At 31.2% G+C, this 23,020-nt stretch overlaps 2 protein-coding genes across 2 annotated transcripts in view; both read right to left on the minus strand.

Annotated features, from left to right (window-relative positions):
* Positions 1 to 203: 203 nt before the first annotated feature.
* Positions 204 to 1,477, minus strand: LOC139492335 (acetylcholine receptor subunit alpha-type unc-38-like). The gene has a single exon (XM_071280547.1). It carries the CDS (start codon positions 1,428 to 1,430, stop codon positions 231 to 233), a length of 1,200 nt encoding a protein of 399 aa, XP_071136648.1. The 5' UTR covers positions 1,431 to 1,477; the 3' UTR covers positions 204 to 230.
* Positions 1,478 to 6,768: 5,291 nt separating this feature from the next.
* The window catches only part of LOC139493302 (adhesion G protein-coupled receptor L3-like), a 46,264-nt gene continuing 30,012 nt past the window's right edge, over positions 6,769 to 23,020 (minus strand). The window contains exons 16-28 of the mRNA XM_071281576.1: positions 22,735 to 22,781; positions 22,030 to 22,150; positions 21,431 to 21,534; positions 20,538 to 20,640; positions 19,591 to 19,741; positions 18,981 to 19,050; positions 17,791 to 17,857; positions 17,064 to 17,149; positions 16,372 to 16,498; positions 15,212 to 15,253; positions 14,160 to 14,234; positions 13,178 to 13,211; positions 6,769 to 7,378 (exon numbers count right to left, since the gene is read on the minus strand). Coding sequence (XP_071137677.1) covers positions 7,260 to 7,378; positions 13,178 to 13,211; positions 14,160 to 14,234; positions 15,212 to 15,253; positions 16,372 to 16,498; positions 17,064 to 17,149; positions 17,791 to 17,857; positions 18,981 to 19,050; positions 19,591 to 19,741; positions 20,538 to 20,640; positions 21,431 to 21,534; positions 22,030 to 22,150; positions 22,735 to 22,781 — 1,146 coding nt within the window. The 3' untranslated portion in view covers positions 6,769 to 7,259. The remainder of the gene's footprint in view (positions 7,379 to 13,177; positions 13,212 to 14,159; positions 14,235 to 15,211; positions 15,254 to 16,371; positions 16,499 to 17,063; positions 17,150 to 17,790; positions 17,858 to 18,980; positions 19,051 to 19,590; positions 19,742 to 20,537; positions 20,641 to 21,430; positions 21,535 to 22,029; positions 22,151 to 22,734; positions 22,782 to 23,020) is intronic.

The raw sequence follows: 23,020 nt of genomic DNA on the forward strand, positions 1-23,020 counted from the left end.
GGAACAGACTGAGATTCTTTTTATCTAACCTATTTGTCGTGTAAACCATAAATACATTTATTTTACTGGTACCTTTATATGTATACGGCATTTACATATAACCAGACTTGATTGTTTAATCTACTTAATAAATATGAAAAAGTAATGTAAAACCACAAAGAAAAAAAAATTAAAACACTTTTTATTTGAAAATTAGTCTAAATGACAGTTTATATCTTTCTAAGAATGTGCTAGTGTGAACTCAAAATGACTACAACGCTTATGGTGGAAATCACGACAATACTAAGAGCTGTCCAAAACATAACAAAATCTATCGATGAAGTAACGTCACTCCAGGTTGTTTCTGTTTTAACATCATCTGCCTCTGTATTCTTAATTTGAATATTTTCAACTTTGTTTTTGTCGGTACTGTTCACGGCTGCAATCCTGTTAAACGGCAGACATTTAATAAGTCTTATCACGGATGGGGGAACGGGATCTTTCCGATGATGAAGCCTTAGCTGTAAAACAGTTATAGTTATAACAATCGTTCCCATTGCTAGTTGAAATATCAGATAATACCCTATGATCGAGCCGGATGTCTTTGGAAGTTCTGCATTGACTATAGTGAGGAAAACGGCAAACGACAAAAACACAGTTATACATTGTGAAATCTTCTCACCACTATCGGCAGGAAGAGCAAATGTTAATACATTCAGAAAACTTAAAAGAATAACAGGGAGGATAATGTTCATTACATAATATGCAGCATTACGTTTTATGTTCAATGAAAACGTAACTCTTGATTCTGCGGCATCAGAGGCTTCAATATGGGCTGTCGATAAAATTGTCCATTCAGAATTTTCCTCATAATAGTCCAGGTTGATTCCATTGTTCCAAAGTGTAACATTAACATCTTGGATTCCACTTGACCACACGACAAAACTTAGTTTGCATGTCTGTTTATCAAATGGAAAATACTTCGTGTCAAAAGAACATTTTGATTCAAATACTTCGAAGGGTTTCCAAAAAACTTGTCCGTCCTCCGTAACAGCTGCATTGATAAAACTATTTCCAAGTTCCTTAAGTTTAGAAAAACCATTTTCTAATGTTATATCTGGCTTCCAGATATCTGACTGAGGAATATAGAAGTATCCTATACCGCCGTAACTTGCCGGAGTCCACACCAGAAATTCATCTATCCATCCCAAATATAAAAATGCAGTTGTTGTAAGGCTCCCTTTTATTTCATCTATATCGTTAATTCCGACCAAATATAAGTCCAAATCTACAGTGGTTGCTGTAACCTGAGACGACTTTGGTCTAACACGTTTATCATAACTATTAGTAGTAAACAATGCCGTAAGTAGATCAGTCACATCAGTTCCAGATTGACCGTTAATCTCAACAAATAAAATAAGAAAAACCACATTAAACAGTGAAATATACATGTAGCAGATAGTGAACAACAACGGTCAATATATTTTCAAACGGTGAATAACAGCGGTCAATATATATACAGTGTACGGTGATGAATACGTTGCGACTTTATATAGTTGTGCGTTAATTCCCTCTGAATAGGTTTAATTATAATACCTAAATACAAATTTATAGAATTAAAAGCATGTAAAAAACCCAAACTATATATTGATAGCCTCAATTATTGGCTATTTAATTCAAATACTTTTGTTTTTAAAAACGTCAAAACTAATTTATGATTTTTAATCAATGATATTACATGCCATTTGGATATCTGACATGCCAAAATAATGTGATAGCATGTAAATTGGGAAGAAAACCTTAAACGTTGAAGAGGAACACGTGAGATGGATAAAAACCGAGAAGAGGTAGACCATTAGGTTCCGCAAACAATTCAAGGAATAATTTCGCATTTGATTCAAATTCTTCTGCAATATTGTCACCAAATCAATTTCAAACATTACAAACTGGATATGACAATGACGATGCATGGGTATGTGAAAATTGCAAAACATTATCCAGACACAAAAATGCTAGAATACAAAAAAAATATATCCCAAAAATACAGAACTCAGAGAAAAAATACACACGGAAAAGCTCCTAACCAAACTTCAAAACCAAAAGCTCAACCACATCAAACGAATAAATAACAACAGTGTCATATTCCTGACTTGATAAATCAGTTATATCAGAAATTAATGCAAGGAAATCTAGAAAAAATATGTCGATCATATATGGAACCAAGGAATGTAGTTCTGAAAATGTAGACGAAAGGACTTTGATTTATAAGTATTGACTGACATTGCGCGGAACAGTGAGGTTGACGTAAATGCATATAGCATAGATAAAATGAGAAGGATTGGTTAATTTGATAAAGACAAGGCTCATAGACTGTTATTATTTGAAAGTGAAACACCCGATTTTATGATAGCTGTCTTGAGAAACGCGAGTAAGCTAACAGGAACAGATAAGAAATATAATGCCATATTATTGAACCATGACATGACAAAGTCAGAAAGAGAGGAGAACAAAAGAGACCCTTAGGGTGCTCGACGAATAATAAAGGTGCAATAAGAACTAAAACATTAGAAAAAGAAATTGTATAAATGAATATTAAGTTGTAAATATGTTTCATGATCTTCACAGATTGAGTTGTTTTTATACGAACGCTGACCAATTTTTATATAAGTTTGCTGTATTCCAAAATAGAATAAATCGTTATTGATCAGTTGAAGAAACAGACAAATATGATATTTTCGCAATTAAAATTGACAATGACAATGGGAGAGATAGGTGTACGCAAAAACCTAGCCGCAAAAGAAATAAATATGAAAAAAAAACTATAAAGAAAATATGTTCGTGACAATTGCGCTAAAAACAATGATACTCTGTTTCTAGGGCTGCTATACAGGTCACCATGTTGATACAAATAATTGTCGTGATCGCACTGTGTAAACTTATATTCAACTGACTCTATGTTAATACTCTTACAGCTTTGTTTTCCCAGTCAATATTGGGGTAGTTTATATCTCCTACTAATAGTATACTGATCCAAAAAAGTTTAGCAACATAAATATAAAATTTAATTTTATTAAAAAATCATAACAACATATAATTTTGATAATAAAAAAATGGAATTATGACATGTCAGAAGCAACATGAATGTTTAACACTCATATTCATTAGGATATTTTTTTGTATGGAGCGCGGGAGGGTAAAAAAGCTGAAATGAGTATAGTGTTATTCAAAATCAATTTCTCGGCCATGCTTTAAGGGCATCAATTAAGGACTGGCAGGCACACCAGCAGCTGCCCTTAGTCAATGCACTACTCTTGTGGCCACAAAAGACTTGTCCCGTGTTGACGTAAAGCGAAGGTAGCGCTCCTCTCTTGACGATGGTTGTTTTTGTTCTACGACATATCGACCTATCCTGTGCTGTTGCAATTTGTTGATATCTGTTTTTTAGTCCCTAAACTGTTGACTTATGCACATTAAATCGAGCCAAGACGTCAGCAACACTCATGCCGGCATCAACCATTCCAAGAGCCATCTGACGGTCATTTTCGGAGAGGCCTGATTGACGCCCCATGCATTTTTTTCAAACGTTTATGTGTTTTTCTTACCAATGGTGTGTTTCTGAACGGTAGTGCAAAACAAAATTAAATTTCGTTTTAAAAGTACAGGTACAGAAGGTAAAACATCAATTACACGCGCAAAGCTGAAATGGCGCGAAATCGATCACCTGGAAAAAAGTACGACTGCTTAAAAATCCAGGTAAAACTAAGGATTATATCAATGATGTTTGATAAAAAAAAAAATCCAGAAACAACCAATAAAAAATTCAAAAAAAAGTGTTGCTAAACGTTTTTGGCTCAGTATATATGTGAAAAAGTTTTTTTGTGGACTCGGTTATTGATTTTAAAAGATTTAAATAATGGTTGCTGAGATCAGTTTCAATGAAGAAAACATGGTAAGCGATATAGAGTACCCAAGTGTACTGGAGGGGGATCGTTGTTTGATACAATTTCAATATAATTGTTACACAAAATTGGAAATTGATAAAGTGCTTTTGACCCTTAGTGACCATATATACAAATATTGGGCCAATATTTAATGAGAAACTATCAGAAAAAGAAAAGAGTTATTTCCCTGTCAAAAACATAAAAGCGTCAAAAATAAAAGAAAGAGTGAGTTTTATATGGACAAAAAGAGAGAAAATTAAGAAGAAACCTCTCTGAGTAGGAAATCAATAGCTACTCAAGATCCACATATAAAATTGGAGTACAATAAAAGACGGTGATAAATAAACTGAAACTGTCAACAAATGCTAATTGGAAACCAAAAAACATTTTTCAAAAACATAAAGATTAAGCCTAAAACAAGATCAGGGATAGGATAACAGGTAACTGACCAAAACGATGAAACATCTAGAAAGACCGATGACGACATAGAACACTTTAGCAACGTTCTTTGACAGCGTACTTACAAAAGAATCAGCAGGAGAGATACAAAAACAAAACACTAAAAATAAAATGCTATAAAGGATGTAAAAATAGGAAGAAATAGTTAAGACAATTAAGGGACTGAGGGTTGATAAATCTCCGGGACGAGAGAGGATACATCCCAGAATACCCACAGAGTTAACTGAAACAATATCAGCATCATTATTTGCTTGTATTTCCTATCATGATTTTCTTCATAGAAGGTTGCGTCTCACAAGGAAGCTATTAAACCAAGAGTTCCAAATGGTGAAGTTGAAATCATCCCTTCGTAAATTTTACGGACGCCATCACGAGTTGGTTGACCGTTATGGAATAACCGTTTCACGGATGATATCGGATATGTTCCTTACGTCGTAACTACAATCCCCTTCCCTGACATGAATGTCACCTACCGAATTAGACTATTTACCGGATTTGTTATAACATAAGCAACACGACGGGTGCCATATGTGGAGCAGGATCTGCTTACCCTTCCGGAGCACCTGAGATCGCACAGTTTTGTGGTTAGGTTCGTGTTGCTTATTCTTTAGTTTTATATGTTGTGTCATGTGTACTATTGTTTGTCTGTTTGTCTTTTTCATTTTTAGCCATGGCGTTGTCAGTTTATTTTCGATTTATGAGTTTTACTGTCACTCTGATATCTTTCGTCTCTCTTTTATGTATAGTTTCCAACCAATCAATAAGAACCAGTAATGTTCCAAATAGACGGAAAGAAACACAACTTAGCGCCATTGAAGCCCTTGATAATGGGACATATATCGACGTTATCTACATGGACTATATGAAAGTATTCGACACTGTACCACACAAAAAAAAAAAAACAAATGCACAAGCTAAGAGCATATGGCACAGAACTTTCAGTTCTAAATTACGTCGACAGTTTTCTAAGTGACAGTATACAACACGATAAATAATAAAACCTCATCATGGTCAAAAGTAACTTCAGGTAAAGACACATAATCTGTGCTGATAACTCTACTTTTCGTTATTTTTATAAATGAAACCTGATCCATTCCGACGTATACTTCTTTACAGATGATGAACTAAATTTTTTAAGACGACACAATTCAATTATAAAGTGATTTAAATAAATTATCGCAATGGAGTGATACCTGGCTATTAAAATTTCACCCCACAAGTGCAAACATATGCACATAGGTGAACCGGAACCTGACACAGACTCAAAGTATATACATATATAATATACAATACTACAAAAAACTACTGAAAAAAAGTTAAGACAGTGGAGTAATTATTGACTCTGAACTCAATTCAGAAAATATATCAGCGATAAAGTGAATGAAGCAAATTCAATGTTTGTACTACTGAGAAGGACATCCCAATTTTTAAAAACAGATATTTTTGTATCACTTTACAAGACAATTGAAAGAACACAGAAATTAAGAGTGCTAGCGCCCCGTACGAAATTATAAGGCGTATTACGCACGCACGAAACGCACGTCTAACGCACAACATTAAGAGCCTAGTGGTCAATTATTGGAACTGTAATGAAAAAACTACAAACAATGCAAACAATGCAAAATGGTATTACAATTAGATTAAAATAGGCGCCAAAGCCTAACTACTAAAATACACTAGTTTGTTTCAAGTTTTTGAATGCAAAGAAATTAATGTAAGTATGATATTTTTTGTGTGTGTGTTATATTTAGCTGATAATAAACTCATCATAGATACAGGAATATTACACAAAACTATTTTGTAATCATCTATGTGAAACTGTGCAGTACCTTTAGTGTTCGTATCGTATCTAAATATACACATTTATTTATGGCCATTGTTATATTATAGTTCGTTTCTTTGTGTTTTACATTTTAGTGCTGTGTTTCTGTTGTGTCGTTGTTCTATTATATTTGATGTGTTTCCCTCAGGTTTAGTTTGTTACCCGGATTTGTTTTTTTCTCAATCGATTTATGAATTTCGAACAGCGGTATACTACTGCGGTATTGCCTTTATTTATAGACTATTATAATCTCATTCGACGGTATAGAATCAAACATCAACTGGCTATATTAGTGCATTTCTGTGTTTGTAGTTTCATGGCGTCAACTGTGGCTTTGCGGACATGTTCGGATTAAAATAAAAGAGTAATCATCAAAGGTCAAACGTTTTTATTTTAAGCGCTATTTATCTGCTGATCAGCCTCTACTTACTTTTACTCGCTTCGGCTATGTTAAGACTCAATGTTTTATATGGTGCTTGTGAATGCATGAAATAAATAAACATCGGTTATACGTCATAAAGATAGCATCCAGACGACACAAATAAAATATAACAACACATAGAAAAGTACTCTACATTCAAAGTCATGTCTAAATATAAATTAGAAAATATCACTTCGTCTATAAAATGAGTTATTGAAAGAAATAAATGGTACACACTATGAAATAATGAAAATATAAATGAAACATATAAATGTATAACAAAGTATTATAACAGCGATGAGACAAACACGTTTTTTAAATTTGTAGATACTGTAAACCAACTTGTTTTCACGAATACTTTATTTCGAGTGCAGCCCTCTTTAAAGGACATAGCGGAGATTAATTTTCCCGATATTTGTATCGTCTTTGTATATATGAAGATCCAAGTTTTACATGTACAAGATGATTAACATTCGTTATATTTGTCTACTCGCGAAAATTGCAAACATACAAATATAGGTCGGTTTACAATATATTATCTAAAATCAGTTCCATACTACGTTGGTCAAACTTGTCTCTGACTTTGCATACAGAAAGTTTATAAATTTGATTGACAGTTATAACTATGAAGACAGTTTTAGGCTTTTGCTACTTCGTAAGCTTGCGATTTATTTAGCTTAAGGAAAGCTCTTAATTCATATTTCCTTGGTGTCTCCTTCTTCATATCCTTTAAGATTGTAGAATCAGTATTACTATCTGTAATGATAAAAAAGGAAAGTTACAGATGATAAAATAATGTCTTGTACCGGTATCAAAGGAGCAACAATCTATATTGTGTCATTCTATCTTGAATCATTATTGAAAAAATTAATATTATATAAGGTATTTACACAAATTATTTGATAGACTCTCGTTTAAACGGGAAACATTGTGTTTTATTTTGGAATAAAAAAATTAAAATACAAATTATCTCTCATAGCAGCAAGACGAAACTTGCATATCTGTAAATCATATACACAATAAAATAGGGACGCCAAAAACTAAGAGTGATCTCAGGTGCTCCGGAAGGGTAAGCAGATCCTGCTCCACAAGTGTCAACCGTAATGTTGCTTATGTTATTACAAATCCGGTTTATAGTCTAATTTGGTAGCTCACATTCGTGAAAAAGGAATACTATTAAGTTATTGTAAAAACGTCAAACAAAATGTCCAATTACTGCTGAAAATCTCAAATATACACTAAAATTGGCTACACAACTCCAAATAGTTTCGTTTTTATATAAATATGTTAATAATAAAAGTTTAAAGACTATGTTTGAGATTGTAATTTTGGTTCAAAATAAGTAAATTCCCTCTTCTTGATGACGTCATATAAGCAAATATCGAGTTCTGTTTCATCAGCGAGTTACGCAGGTTAACAACAGGACTCGCGATCATAAATCTTTACTTAGTATTCGGATTACAAAATGTTTGTTAAAAACTTCAAATCCAACAATTTGATTGGTTGAATTTTGATTCTGAGGATGATAATTGTTCTCGAAAGTTTTATACGACGTAAATGACGTCAAGGAACATTTTACTCTTACTGTGACGCAATAAAACAATTTTTGTTACATGGGAAATGTACGGGGATATGCACGAATGTTAAAATTGTCTATTGACATCACAAGTGACCTCTCTGCGCTAAACATCAGATTAAACAACTTTCTTTTTTATCAATGAATTAATGTTACTTATTGTGTGCCTTCTCCCCTTGACTACTTCACTTACAGGTCAACTATCTATATCCTACCATTATATATCCGTTGTTTGCCTTTAAAAGCAAAGCCATGCAAAATTCACATCAGTTGATTTATTGACATATATATATCATTTAACAAATAACATTTGATTTAACAAATCTATCAGTAGATCAATGCTTACATTCATGACAAGACAAAATATTTGATATTGATGTAGTTGTTTAACTTACAATATCGATAATCATAATTCATGGCGTATGCAATGCTTTGGAAATTAGCAGTTAAAACCAATTTGAAATAAAATGAGAATGGAAATGGGGAATGTGTCAAAGCGAGAACAACCCGACCATAGAGCAGACAACAATCTCAAATGACAATATGTTGTGTTCTAAAAATCTCAATAATGAGTATAAGACTATTATTCTAAGTACAAAAATATTGATATTTTTACTGTTCATCTGTAAAAACTTTAATTGTCTAGAACGGTATTGAACTCCACATGTTAGATAGTATAGTTGATGTAATAAGAGTTGAACGAAAATGTGGACAAGGCAATCATTACATATTGTCCTTAGAAACTCGGACATCATTATTGCTATTGAAAAAGCTTATAAAACAAATACAATAGGCAAAAAGGTGTAGATTATATGTTAATACCACAGTCAATTAAAACCCCGTACAAGTAGTTTTTGATAAGACAAACAATGGATAACAGAGATTAAAAACGTATTGTACAGTAGCAAAGGCAACACTCATAAATCACTTACGACTCGTATCCCTCACTCTTTCAATAAGAAAGAGTAGAAAGAAAGAAGACGAAATAGGATGAAAAAAGGAAATTTGGAAAGCAAGGTCAAAATGTCCGAACTGTTTCATCAAAATTATATTTGTTGGTTACTGCTGCTCACGTACAAACAAAATTTGAAAAAACACCCCTAACAAGTGTAATAAACATTCTATTAATTACATCAATCTGTTGGTAATTATATGACAAGTAAGTAGTTAAGATTATCATCACACTGTAAGAAAGAACATTTTTATCTGTAGTAGTTAGTTTCTGTGTGTGTTACATTTTAGTTTTGTGTCGTTGTTCTCCTCTTATATTTAATGCGTTTCCCTCGGTTTTAGTTTGTTACCACGATTTTGTTTTTTGTCCATGGATTTATGAGTTTTGAACAGCGGTATACTACTGTTGCCTTTATTTAGCCTTTATTCCTTTCTTTTGATAATTCGATAACATTCCCGAGTATTAATATAGATATAGGAAGATGTGGTATGAGTGCCAATGAGACAATTCTGCATCCAAGTAACAATTTATAAAAGTAAATCATTATAGATCAAGGTACGGTCTTCAACATGTCCGTTTTCAGTTTTAAACTGTACATTATGATTGAGAAGCAGTACATTTACAGAATAAAAGCCCATAATGAATAAAGATTTCAAAAGTCCATAATTTTATGTCAGTAGTCAATCATGTACATAAAGCTGATGTATTTATGCAAGGTTACACTAATGAACGCAACTTCATTAAATATATCATAGTACGAGTTGTGCAATTCATATGTATATGACAGAGGATGCAACAAGACAAACATTGTTCTATAACAATTCAAATAGTCAACTTAAAATTGTTACATTTTTTTAAAATCATACAGTAGCCTTTTCTTAATTTATTCCAGAATGATTCTGTTTTAAATAATAATGATTTTTATTAAGTTTTGGTGATTCAATACAACCAGCATGTTAAAAAAATCCGGATTGTCTAAACTAAGTTCATTTTAAAGGTTAGTGCTTTTATTGTTAAAAGTATAAATAAAACAATTAATGAATAAGAATTCCTCATTTTCGATTATTGAAGTATTTCAATGATATGAATCATTGCAGTAAAGAAAAAATGTACTATCCATAGAAATTCTATTATTTTGAAATTTCCCATATCGACTAACTATTGTCATGCAAGATATAAAGGCCCTTCTAGCCCACGTCTAGGAAATATATCATTTTGACTTTTTATGACGGGAAGAAACGTTGTTGAAAGAGGTCAATAATCTACTCCAACTCATTGAAAAAAGATTCATTCGGACGAATAGCGTGTATAGTATGCCAATAATAAAGATCTATCGTTCAGAGTTAGATATCTGATCAATTGCATGGAGGTTTTCGTAAACTTAACAAAACACTTGTTGACATGCATGGAACTGATACTTAAGAAATATGAACTATGTGGTATGAGAACTTAATGAACAAACTTATTTGATTCAATAGTCGTTCATTGATGTTTAAAGTATTAACACATTAAATTATGTGTCCATATCCCTTCCAAATTTCTTTCTCAATGTATATCTGCTTTAATGAAATGCACTACGAAATATCTGTGTTCACGGGAAAATAGTTCCTTAGATATTTATTAATAATAAATAAATCCAATGTATCCAAACGCTTTCATTTTGAATAAGTCTGGTGTGAACAATCTACTCCGTTCCTTATGTTGGCCCTTTAACCCTTTAAATTTTGATTCGAGCGTCACTGAACATTGTTTAGGAGACGAAAGGCGCGACTGATGTTCAAAATCAAAAGCCTGAGGTTTTTGCATTAGTCTCTTTTTTACATGTCCAAGAAAAAGGTAATCTGTCTGGATTAACAATAACATGGTTTAACATGCGTTTTGGAAGGAAAAAATTCTAATGTATAAACCTACATGTTATTGTTTGTTAAATATCATATCAATTTATTTTCGCTTCATATTTTTCATTTACTATTATTTTGTTGTACAAATGTATATGCGAATCTTTGTATGAAAATTGTTTTCACCTGGAATAAGTTAAAAAAAATGCAAATCACCTTCACATTGCAAAATAGAATGTAATAAACACGACTTAATCGCTGATTCATAAAAGTCATGGTTTGTTTGGGTTGTGGAAGGAAAGCATACATTTGAAATAAACAGTAACATATAAAGCAGATGGCATTATGATTATGATATAAATTGCATGTTTTTACATACATTCAAAAATAACTCTGCTTCGTCGATTGAGTCCTCATTGTTTTATCCTGAGTATAATATACTTGCCTCCCAGGTTTACCTTATAGATAATAAATCACGAGTACCATTAATTATTATAATCATGGAAAATATATCCATATTATTGTGGTTTTAATGACTATTCCTGATTTTCTTTATATGAATATTTATAAAATCACGTAAATTTTAAATCATGTCGGAAGGTTTCTTTAAATAATAAATCATACATTTTTGTAAAATCTATATATGCCACTTTCAAATTCAAAATATGTGAATACTATTCTGAAAATAGAAACTAACTTAAAATAAAGGACTTGAATCCTTTACGATTTTTTCATTCAAAATATGTGTAAATACACCAAAAGCACTAGTTGCCTTTTGCTCTCTGCTATCGACAAAAGATCTACAATAAGCAAACTGCATGTTACATACTGTTTTGTGTTAGACTGAAAATATTTCAGATCCTGAACAAAAAATGAACCAATATCCTGTTAAGGCAGAAAATAAATTCCAACTGTAAATATCATATAAATATGTGCAGCAATCCCTATACAAAGCATGGACATCGTATACTCTGGATTCATTGATATTCGTTGTATACCAATTTTCGTTGATTTCGTGGGTGCAGGGGAAACACGAATTAAACTGTTCTAAGATTTACTAATTTCCTAAAGGAATATATACAGACTTTGCCAAAACCACGAAATCAAATATCCACAAAAATGCAATGTTTCCTCAATCCACGAAAATTGGTACACACGAAAAAAAAAAAATGAATCCACAGTGTACGGACAATGCCATTTTTCTACTTCAGTATAACTCCTGTATATATTGATGATCATAATGTTTTCAATAAATAACAAATAACTACTTGTCATGTTATGTTAGTTTGTTAAATAATAATGGTTTTATAAATTTAACGGAAACTGTAAAGGCTCAAATTTGGAAATACAAAATTGATATCGGTTCTACTTAAAAAATCACCTATCAAAACATGATAACAGTAAAAATTAATAAAGTCAGTAAAAATTAACAGCATCTTTATCAATAATCAAAAACTTAATTTTAGTTGTCCAGAGTTAATTTAATCCATTTTTGTTTTAACATGTAACCGAAATATCTAAATGTTTATACAATCTTTAAGCAAAAAGTAAAATCACAAAAATACTGAACTTAGAGGAAAATCAACTCGGAAAGTCCATAATCACATGGCAAAATCAAATAACAAAACGTATCAAAAACGAATGGACAAGAACTGTCATATTCCTGACTTGGTACAGGCATTTTCAAATGTGGAAAATGGTGGATTAAACCTGGTTCTTTAGCGCTAAACCTCCCTCTCACTTTAATGACAGTCTCATCAAATTCTTCGCAAAGATCATTTACTGAAACGATATCAAATGATTCCCAATTATGTTGCTTTGAACCTTTATTTTACAGTTAAAACCTAAGCTTGATGGCTTTCATAATGATATTTCTAAGCGGGTAGCACCTATTGTATCAATTCGAAAAAAAAATGTAGACTAAAATACTCACTATCAACTAAACGAGTACACACTGGAGAGAAGTAGTCACATTAAAATTTAGTAATGCTATAATGTGATTAGCACATATAATGCATGTTTGTTTTGAAAATCACATTTTGAAGCAATAATTATTCAAATTTATTCGTAAGCGATGTTAAAGTTCAAATAATGGTATTAAATGGCTTATCACTGAATGAAAGTATTTGTAATCAGCAAATATGAAATGGAATACCAACAACAGAAGAAAATATAAAATATTGACCTACCTTTTGAATCAAATCTGTCATTTGTACCAGAAGACTACAAATAGACATATAATTCAATAAACTTATTACAATCATAACATATCCCGAAGGTAAAATACAAAATCATCAGACGAAGAAAGCCTGATGAGCAGTATGTGATTAAAAAACAAACCGACGAAATGTCCAGCTACAGTCTACAAACCCTCAATAGAAATATCGAGAGTGAGCATCCCAAACTAAAAAAAAAAATCACAAATTGAACCAATCATGTAGCTTACAAATTAGGTAATTGGTTACAAACAAAAAACGACTAAAATCAATCAACGCTCCACAAAATTTTCAAGGTAAACCAGAAATAAAGCAACACGAATCCCGAAAGAAAAACTTGGGGGATCGCCGGTGCTTCAGAGTAAGCCAATCCTATTACACATGAGCCACCCATCGTGTTGCCAAAGACATGTTCGTTATCCCTGGTAACAAACCTATTCCAACCACAGTGCAAAAGAATGATATTTAGATGTTTCTGCCATTTACCAGAGAATTTGAATTCTATTTTGACCTTTTCCCATTTGATTTCACCTTTTCATAAGACAAATTCCTAGACCGATAAATTTAGATTTATTTAGTTATGCATCTTGAAAGATAATTGCACTGAAATAAAATAAACTTGCAACAGCTTAAAGCTAATTCATCTCATGTTTGGTTGTCGGTATTTGCGTAGGTTAATCTGAATTTGATGATTACTTTGAGGTTTGATCTTAAGTGCACCCCAAAAGTTTTGTCCAAGAAATGTGCTGTTCTGACCGATATTGATAAGACAAGTTCATACTACAACATGCCTTTTATAATCAAATATGTTAATCATAAGATAAATCAAAAACACAGTGAAGTCGAGTAAAGTAATCTCTGCAACACTAATCATGGTTTATGCACTAATTATATTTCTACGTTTGGAATAATTGAGATTGGTATAAAAAGAATCGAAAGTAAAGTTTAAACAAACCTTTGGTTTGCTGCTGAAGTTTGACATAGATTTTGCTCTGCGTCTGTGCATTGTTTGTCTAAATCCTTCTTGTACCTAAAACGGGAATCATATTTTACAAATATAACAAATATAACTTTACATTCGTTGCAATTCCAGGTAAGAAATATATAAACATGTACTGTTTATTAATGATGAATCAAACTCCTTGGCAATTGCATACTTAATAAATTATTTTGATCATACAGATTTCTAATAGCGAATGTGATTGATTGACTGTTTATGTTTTAACCCTCTTGTTTTAATCGTTGATATGTCATGGCGAATAGTTTTATTGATAGAAGAAGCCGGAGTAATTCGGAGCGTATCACAGACCAATGTTAAACTAAAGTCAGAATTAAGAAATGCCTTGCTACTTTGTTCATAATGTTTTCTTAATACAATATTGTTATTAAAGTGTTGATAAAAATGCATCTTCATAATTTTAATTTTCAGTTTGTAAATTCGTGACTTAAATATTCAACGTAGGTAACAGGGAACAACAGACGTTTGACAAATGATATAGTAATAAGGAGTTGTGGTATGAGTCCCAATGAGAAAACTATCCACCAAAGTTCAAATGAAGTAGACATTTAAGATCATATGTTAAAATAGTAATTATATATGTAAACGTAAGGCAAACAGAGTTGTCTTTCCTTTTTGCAAAGAATTCATTAAATTAAACTGTGATGTATATGTTTAAATTTACATTACAACAACACATTATTGTGTATATGATATATCAGGTATTCTCTATTACACAGTTGAAATTATAATCCTAGTACCTTTGATAACTATTTAAGACTTTATATTTGTTACTGTTATTCATCCCTTGTTAGATATTCTGTTCAATAAAGTTTCGTCAATTCAACATACCAGTATACTTTTCTGTTTCGGTTTATTGTACGTCTTTCACATTTTGAAAACAAAGGTAAGTATTCATTAAAAGGGCAGTATCTATATTATTTGCCTTTATAATCTAATATAATAAATCCTGAACCATTTTACAATACATCATATAATACTTAACATACCTTTTTACTTAAAACTGTATGAAAAATAAATATAAATAGTCCCTGAAAAAGAGTATAAAGACAATGAGTAAAAAATAATCAACTCATTGCTTACTGTTTAAAATGTAATTCTAAATTATAAATCATGATGATGTGCAAAATACTTATAGATCAAAGTTGTTTTCGTGAACGACCAGAAATGAAGATACTAACGTTCAGCATATTTCAACATCAAATACAAACAATTATTGATTTGCGTAAAATACACCTTACTCTTTTTATATATCATTATCGTACCTCAGTATGTATTCCGTCATAAAAATATAAACGAATAAGTTTAATAGCTCTACAAAATTGGCTGAGTATACTACCTTTTGGATTATAGCTCTTCATCTTTTATATAAGCTTTGGATTTCAAATATTTTGGTCACGAGCATCACTGAAGTGACATGTTTTGTCGAAATGCGCATCTGGTGCAAGAAAATTGGTACCGTTAATTTTATTAATGGTTTCAAAAATATTTTACTTTATATGAACTATTTTCTGGAAGAAAACATATTCCCGTACTTTCTGTATAGTTTAAATTGACGGTTGATGGTTTATACCGAAACTTTGCAATGTGTGGAGTCAAGTTTTATCAACGTCTAAAAAGGAAATAGCTATGCGTAATTTCTACGTCCACTCCATTTTAAACATGATTATTACCTCAAGTACTTCACGTTGTTAGAGCTGGTGTGTAAAAGGTCATACATTGTTTCGAAATATATACCAGTTTCTTTCTGTCCAATTAAGCACTCCTTAGTTGGCTATTCGTGAAACAGTTGTTGGCTTCGCAGAAAATAAGCTTGCTATTGTTTATCAAAGCATGTAAATAAATACATAATATCACCTTACGATTCAAATATCGGGTGTTCTATGCGGAGCAGGATCCGCTTACCCTTCCAGAGCACCTGAGATCACCCCAGTTGCTTGTGGGGTTCTTGAATCTTAGTCTAAGTTTTCTATGTTGTGACTCGTGTACTGTTGTTTGTTTTTCTGTCTTTCTTTTTCTTTGTTAGCAATGGCTTTGTCAGTTTATTTTCGATCTATGAGTTTTACTGTCCCTCTGGTATATCTCGCCCTCTTTTATAAATGATTCGACTGATATGTGTTATATTTTCTAAAGTTTAATTTATATGTACCTGACAGGAGGTAGTTATACCAAATAAATACTGAAATATGATTGTATCTTCATTAAATGCCAGAATTCCAAATAACCATGATAGTCCTAATACTGGTAATAGTGTCACCATACATTTGATACCATCTCTAAGACAAAAATAAATATATATTTTAACTTATTGATTGAAGAAATGAGTATTCGATTAACTTAAGTCTTGATTTGTTTCATCAAATACACTAACACGTGTTAATCAAATAATAGAATACATATCGACAGTTAGAGAGTTGTACAAAAAATAAACTTAATACATTTTCATAAACCTGAATGAGGATTTAGATTAACGACACTGATATACTACTGTCGCCTTTATACATTGATCCGGCCACAATAATTAGTCAAAAATATAAACATGTCGATATGTTGTCTTCAAATTCAAATGTTTAATTATTGAAATATTCTTATCATGACAGGTCGTGAATTGATATAACAAACATTATTAAAGATTTGCAACCATCCCTTATTATGATGATGTACTAGAAAACAATAATATAACGGGAAAAATATCAATGACAAAAACTGCCGATATTTTATTGGTAAACACAACATGCTGCGGTGTCTAATAAGTTTTGGAGTACCATTTATGTTTCTTCTTATGTTGAGCAGTTACAGAATTTATTGCTTCTAACTCACTTGCATTAGAAAAATACAAACCTGGCCTTTTTCTTCAAAGTTTCATTCTGAATACCCTTTCTAGAATACACAGCTCGTAAAACGATTATTATAGTTCCTATATTCATCTTCAAATAGTAAAACAGATATGATTACCTTATATTTTTAGCATTAATAACAATTGAACAAATCATTCCTCTTACACAAAAGCTTCAACGGAGCGAAAAAATATAAGTTTGTTAATGATCGACTCATATGTTGTTACTTTCTTTGATATTAGGTAGAAAATAAAATGTGAAGCTGCTATTTTTATGTGATTATCTGTCTTTATTTGATAAACATCAAGTTATGGTAGCACAATACTTTTTGCTATCATTGATATGACAAACTTGAATATGTCTAATTAGGAAAAAATATTTGGCTTTTCTGTTATGGGATGGTTATCAGATCTACAAAAACACTTGACCAAACTAGAGTCGATATCTTTATATAATTAAATCTGCAAAAATCGAATTGTTATATTTTTTTATACGACAAATGACGAACGGAATTTTATATATAAAAAAGAAAGCTTTGTGTCTTTGAATTGATATAATATAAATTGTACAAGAACTAAAAGAGATATTCATTAAAATAAAAACAAAAAAGGATGATCTCACTAACTGGTGTGTTTGTTTTCCTTTTTTCTTGTAGTGTTCAACTTATGATATTTTAAGTATAGGGTAATATATTCAAACTATTGCATGTATTGTAATTTGTTAAAAATTACCAGTATAATTAGTAAAGCAGGTCCAACAAAAGACATAAATACAAAATTACTCGTATTTAGCCAGCAACTGAAATAGAAGAAAAAAGGCTTTACAATATCATTTGAAATGTCCTCTCTAGAAAGGTAGTTTTGTTTAAAGTTATAAATGTAAATGTTACTTGTGGATGCAAGTTTATTTTATCGATGCAATGTATAGTCAATTGTTGTACGCCGTTTGGTTTGTAATGTTTTCTTGTTGTTCCCTGGGTTTATATTTTTTATAGTCCATTGAACTTCTATCGGTGATGGATTAAATAACATGAGAAGAAATGTGACAAAAAAGACCCCCCCCTCCGAAAAAAAAGAAGATTCATAAAGGATCAACTTTCCCTGGAGGAGTGAGAATCTTAGTTTCGAAGAATGTAAAAAAGCATGTTATAAATCACGTCCAGTACATAAGCACTGAATATACTGAACTGATATCGTCAACATTTGAGACAGGCATAGTAAGTATGGACAGTCTACACTTGTTTATAAGTATGCAAAAACCACTTCTTATATATATGAGCGCATTTACAAAAAGATACAGCGGTACAATTGCAGCTACTCAATCAGACGTTTATGCTTTTTTATTACAGACACTGTATCCCTTGGTCTTACACTAAGAAAACTAAAGACAGTAGTCAATAAAAGCTCATCTTTAATAAAAGAAAACAAAAGGCTTTTGAGGTAAAAATCTCTCCTTTTTACACATTATAATGAATCAATTTTGAACCGTGACGCTATTAGAATGCAGCAAACTTATTTTTTATGTCGTCTCTCGAGCATATTGTATTCATAATATGGAATAGAAAATTGATATTAAATTGACAACTTAATTTAAATGTGGTCAAGCAAACTTTTACCAGAATTCCTAACTGTTGCAACAAAAGTGTTTACCTAATTTATTGTTCGCTAACATTTATGTATGCACTACTATAATAAAATAGTGTTAAAAATTTGAATTCAACAAATCAGCATCAAGTGAACTGCGAAACAAGATAATGTCACTAATGATTATTGATAATATCAATGCAAAGTAAAAATATATATTTTCTTGAATTCAAGATTATTAGATTAGTCAAAAGCTAGCAAAGAATAATAATATATCCTTGCTCAAGATGGAGATCTTAAAATATGTTTTTTTTTTATCTATTGCAAGTAATACATACTATTTTTCGGAATGATAGCCTTTTAGTCTGGTTATTCCAAGGGTTATTCCTACGATCAATAACGGAACAACTGAAGAAAACATGAAAGCTTGAATAAGTTCGAAAACATAGCAATATTAATATGTACATCGGAAAATGTATTGTAAAATGAAATAAAAGTAAAAATATTTAAAAATTACTCATTTAATTACGATATTTCATTTCTATTTGAATTAAGGACAATAAGGACTCATAATCGTAATTGGTGAATTAAATCATTGTTTTGAGCAGCTTTCGAAAATTGAATCTTAAAATAATTCGTTCTATGTAGTTGAGAGCTAAACAGATTACGTATTTTTCGTAATTACTAGAGTAATTTCAAGTTAATACGAACATCATCAAAGACAAAAAAAGCAATTGACAAATAACCATCAAACTTACATTAGAAATTTGTTACATATATTTTGCAAAATACAACAACACGTTATAACTTTCATGCATCCGAAGCGCTTTTTGGGAACGCTCAAAGCAAATTTCAAATTGTAACTATTCATGAAAATATTAAGAATAAGAAGATGTGGTTTATTTAATTACATATACAGGAGTAAACTCACTAGGCTATTAAACTTACCCCAAGCAACTGCTATATATATTGGTAGTCTCGATTTTGTCTTGAATACATATATGACAGATCTAGCAACTGATATTCCATTACATAACATAAGGAAGAATACAACCAAAAACACATAATGTAGAACACCTGTTATTATAATACAAGCAATCTGAAAAATTAAGTTTTTAATAAAAACAGAACCCAAAGATGATCTCCAGTAAAAAACTATTGAATAAATAAGCATAATAAATGTATACGTTGTAACTCTATATGAGTAGGCGTCTAATTTTTCTTAACAAATATTTTGATATGAGCGTCACTGATGAGTCTTATTTAGATGAAACGCGCGTCTGGCGTACTAAATTATAATCCTGGTACCTTTGATAACTATTTTCTTTAACTCCTCGCAAAACCCAAGACATATATGTTTTCCAATTGCAAAAATAATGTACTACAGGCTCAATATTAATCTTAGATAAACATGGACTATATAAATGCTCATAGCTAGATAGTCTCGAGAGGTCCATAAAGAAGTAAGCATCGATGGCTGTATTTACTGTCTTGATACGACAACATAATGGATCAGTTGGATCATATTGATCATATCAAAAAACATGACGTGGTGATGTGGAAAACAATATATCACATTAGGAATGAAAAAGTGTTAGAAAACTATAAGAGAACAGATTCCCAAAGTAATAAATTGGATTGTTCAAACGTTTTGTTTAACATGTTGCTTTTTATGTATTTATTTTACAGTTTGTCTCTATTTCTGTTGCATCAAATTTCCTTTCTTTGAGTTATCCGATTCCTTTTTGAAATTACTTTAACAACGTATCTTTTTCTTTGGAGTTTAGTATCTTAGTTACGGTTTTTTAGCATTACTTGTACGTACTGTTAGAGAAACATTTACAACGAATGGTTTTTCAAATTGAACTAGCCATCATGAATGATACAATACTCACATCATTTTCCGTTTCCTCTGTAGCACTTAAGAAGACGGAATATCCAATTATTAAAACAATGCACATGTGCATTAAAATTACAGCCCATTCATGTTTGACGAATCTGTAAAAGGTAATTAATGAGTTCAACAATATAACAATTTGAAGAAATATATTTAGTAAGCGTACACGAGGATACCAAGTGCCGAAAAGAAAGCTGCATAAGACATAACAAAAATAATAAAAAGCACTACGTCGTGTGCTAGACGACAGGCAAGTCAGTTACATTATGGAGCTTTAAAACCAAATCAAGACATAGAATGTTCATACATAAGGATTTGGAAGTTGTACTTACAAAAGATATATTGGAGTGGAACATATATCCTAGCAACAGGAAAACTAATGACTTCTATACGAGTTGTTGCCAAGGTTTGTGGATGTGCAGAGTGCATGACACCCAACACAATGTTTAGCGTCACTATGTATTTCTATATCCTATCAACGTCTAATGTGACTTACTCAATCTAAGAACTTTTATCATAGTGTTTGTATCAATGAGAGAGAAAGCAAAGTTAAAAATAAAAAATAAAACATGAATTCCTAACAAAAATTCCCAAGAATTATGTAACTAAAGACATTATAATTAATAAATAGGTTCATTAATCTTTCTTCCATAAGATCGAGAGCACATTAGATCGGACATGGGTGTTCAACAACAGTCATTAGTCTGTATTGTTTGTTAAACTCTAACAATTTGAGAAAGGTGAACATTTTAGGATTGAATAGGTAGATCGAAGCACACGTTATTTGGGTAGCATTGTCCATATCACTACCCCATACTTTTTGAAATAGTGTTTTGTCGTCGTATTGTGTTGACAAATATATACCTTGTAAAGGTCATGCAGACATCTTACCTCCAAAATACAGCGTAAATAATAAGAGTAAGAAAACATCCAAGTATTGATAGCCCACAACCAACAAACGTAATAATTTCTAAGGCTTTCTTGTTAGCATCTGACTGAAAAATAAAATAAAATAATTAAAATTACATTTAAATTTGACTTCAATTGATATTTAGAGAATTATCAATTAATGTGTAAGGTCTAAGGGTTGGACAATAGATCTTTTTTAATCTGCTATCGTTTACCGGCTATATTTTCATAGAAGATTGTGATTGGAAAAATAAGATAGATGTCACTTGTTGGAGTAGGATCTACATGAGTTTATCTCCTGGTCTTATTTACAAATTAGTTAATTTGATGCAAATTTGATATGTGTCATAAATTGTTTAACTGTATACTCTTTTACTTAGAAAAATGTTCTATATGATCAAAATACATAATTACTTACGTTCCACAATATTGAAAGTTCTTTGCACTGTTGTATATGTTTAAACAAGGTAAAATGTTAACAAAGAACGTATAGTACTAGATGCTGACAATGTTATAACTCGATAATAAGCTGCAATTCTGTTTTTTTTACATTTCGGATCTGTTTTTATTTTTGAACTTACAATTTCAACATCACTAGGGCTCATCAATATTGCAAAATTAGTTAAATGATTGCATGTGCATGTAGACACTTTAGAGTCGCTCATTTTCAAATAGCATCCATCGTAAGTCCAACTTCTAGAACTGAGAAAAAAAATGATTAAATATCATAAAGAGTCAGATTATTGTAGGAAGCAAAGATTAGAAATGAGAAATGAGATTTGTTTTTTGATTTACTTTAAGAATATAAAAAAAGAGTTTACAACTACCAATGAATTACTTATTAGCAACTTTAAAATACAAAACAGTACCCTTAGTAAGCACATATTTCTCAAATCACTAAACGATAACATGTCTTACAACTCGACAATATTTCTCATTTCTAGTTTGACTGATTATCAAATTTTAAAAATATATGCACACGAACCTTGGTTTTGTACTTTCCCTATAGACCTGTTTCAAGATATGTTATCCCGGTGTCAATTACAGATAACTAAGCGGTTTATTTAGTGTATTTTTTAATGAAAGCCGTACGATGCCCTTTAGTAGTTTAAACATACGCGTTCGTTTGGGTTTATATTTCTTGGTGGACAGTTGTCCCATTTGACATCATATCAAAATTCAATATTGTAATCATACCCAACTCTTTACCATCATACTGAAACAAAATAAATACTCTACTCGAATTATTCATTAGTTATACCTTTTATGTAAAGATGAGTAAATACCTGAAGTTCCAATATCCACAAGATATCTTTGGATCTATGAATTTCACCTACAGTTTAGAAAACAAAACTTTCGATTAAAACAAAACATAGAATATATATGTTAGTTTAGCAAATATTGGAAGCATTAAATGGTTGGAAAGAACAATTTTTGATTTGTTTGTAATTAATTATCACAAAATCATCCAGTTAAGTCTCGTCTGCTTTTTGCTTCATAAATCTAACAAGTGAAACTGCAAGCTACTGCTCACTGATGATACCCCCGCCGCAAGTGGATAATATTAATAGT

This window comes from Mytilus edulis, chromosome 10 (assembly GCF_963676685.1).
Source record: "Mytilus edulis chromosome 10, xbMytEdul2.2, whole genome shotgun sequence".
NCBI classification, from domain to species: domain Eukaryota; kingdom Metazoa; phylum Mollusca; class Bivalvia; order Mytilida; family Mytilidae; genus Mytilus; species Mytilus edulis.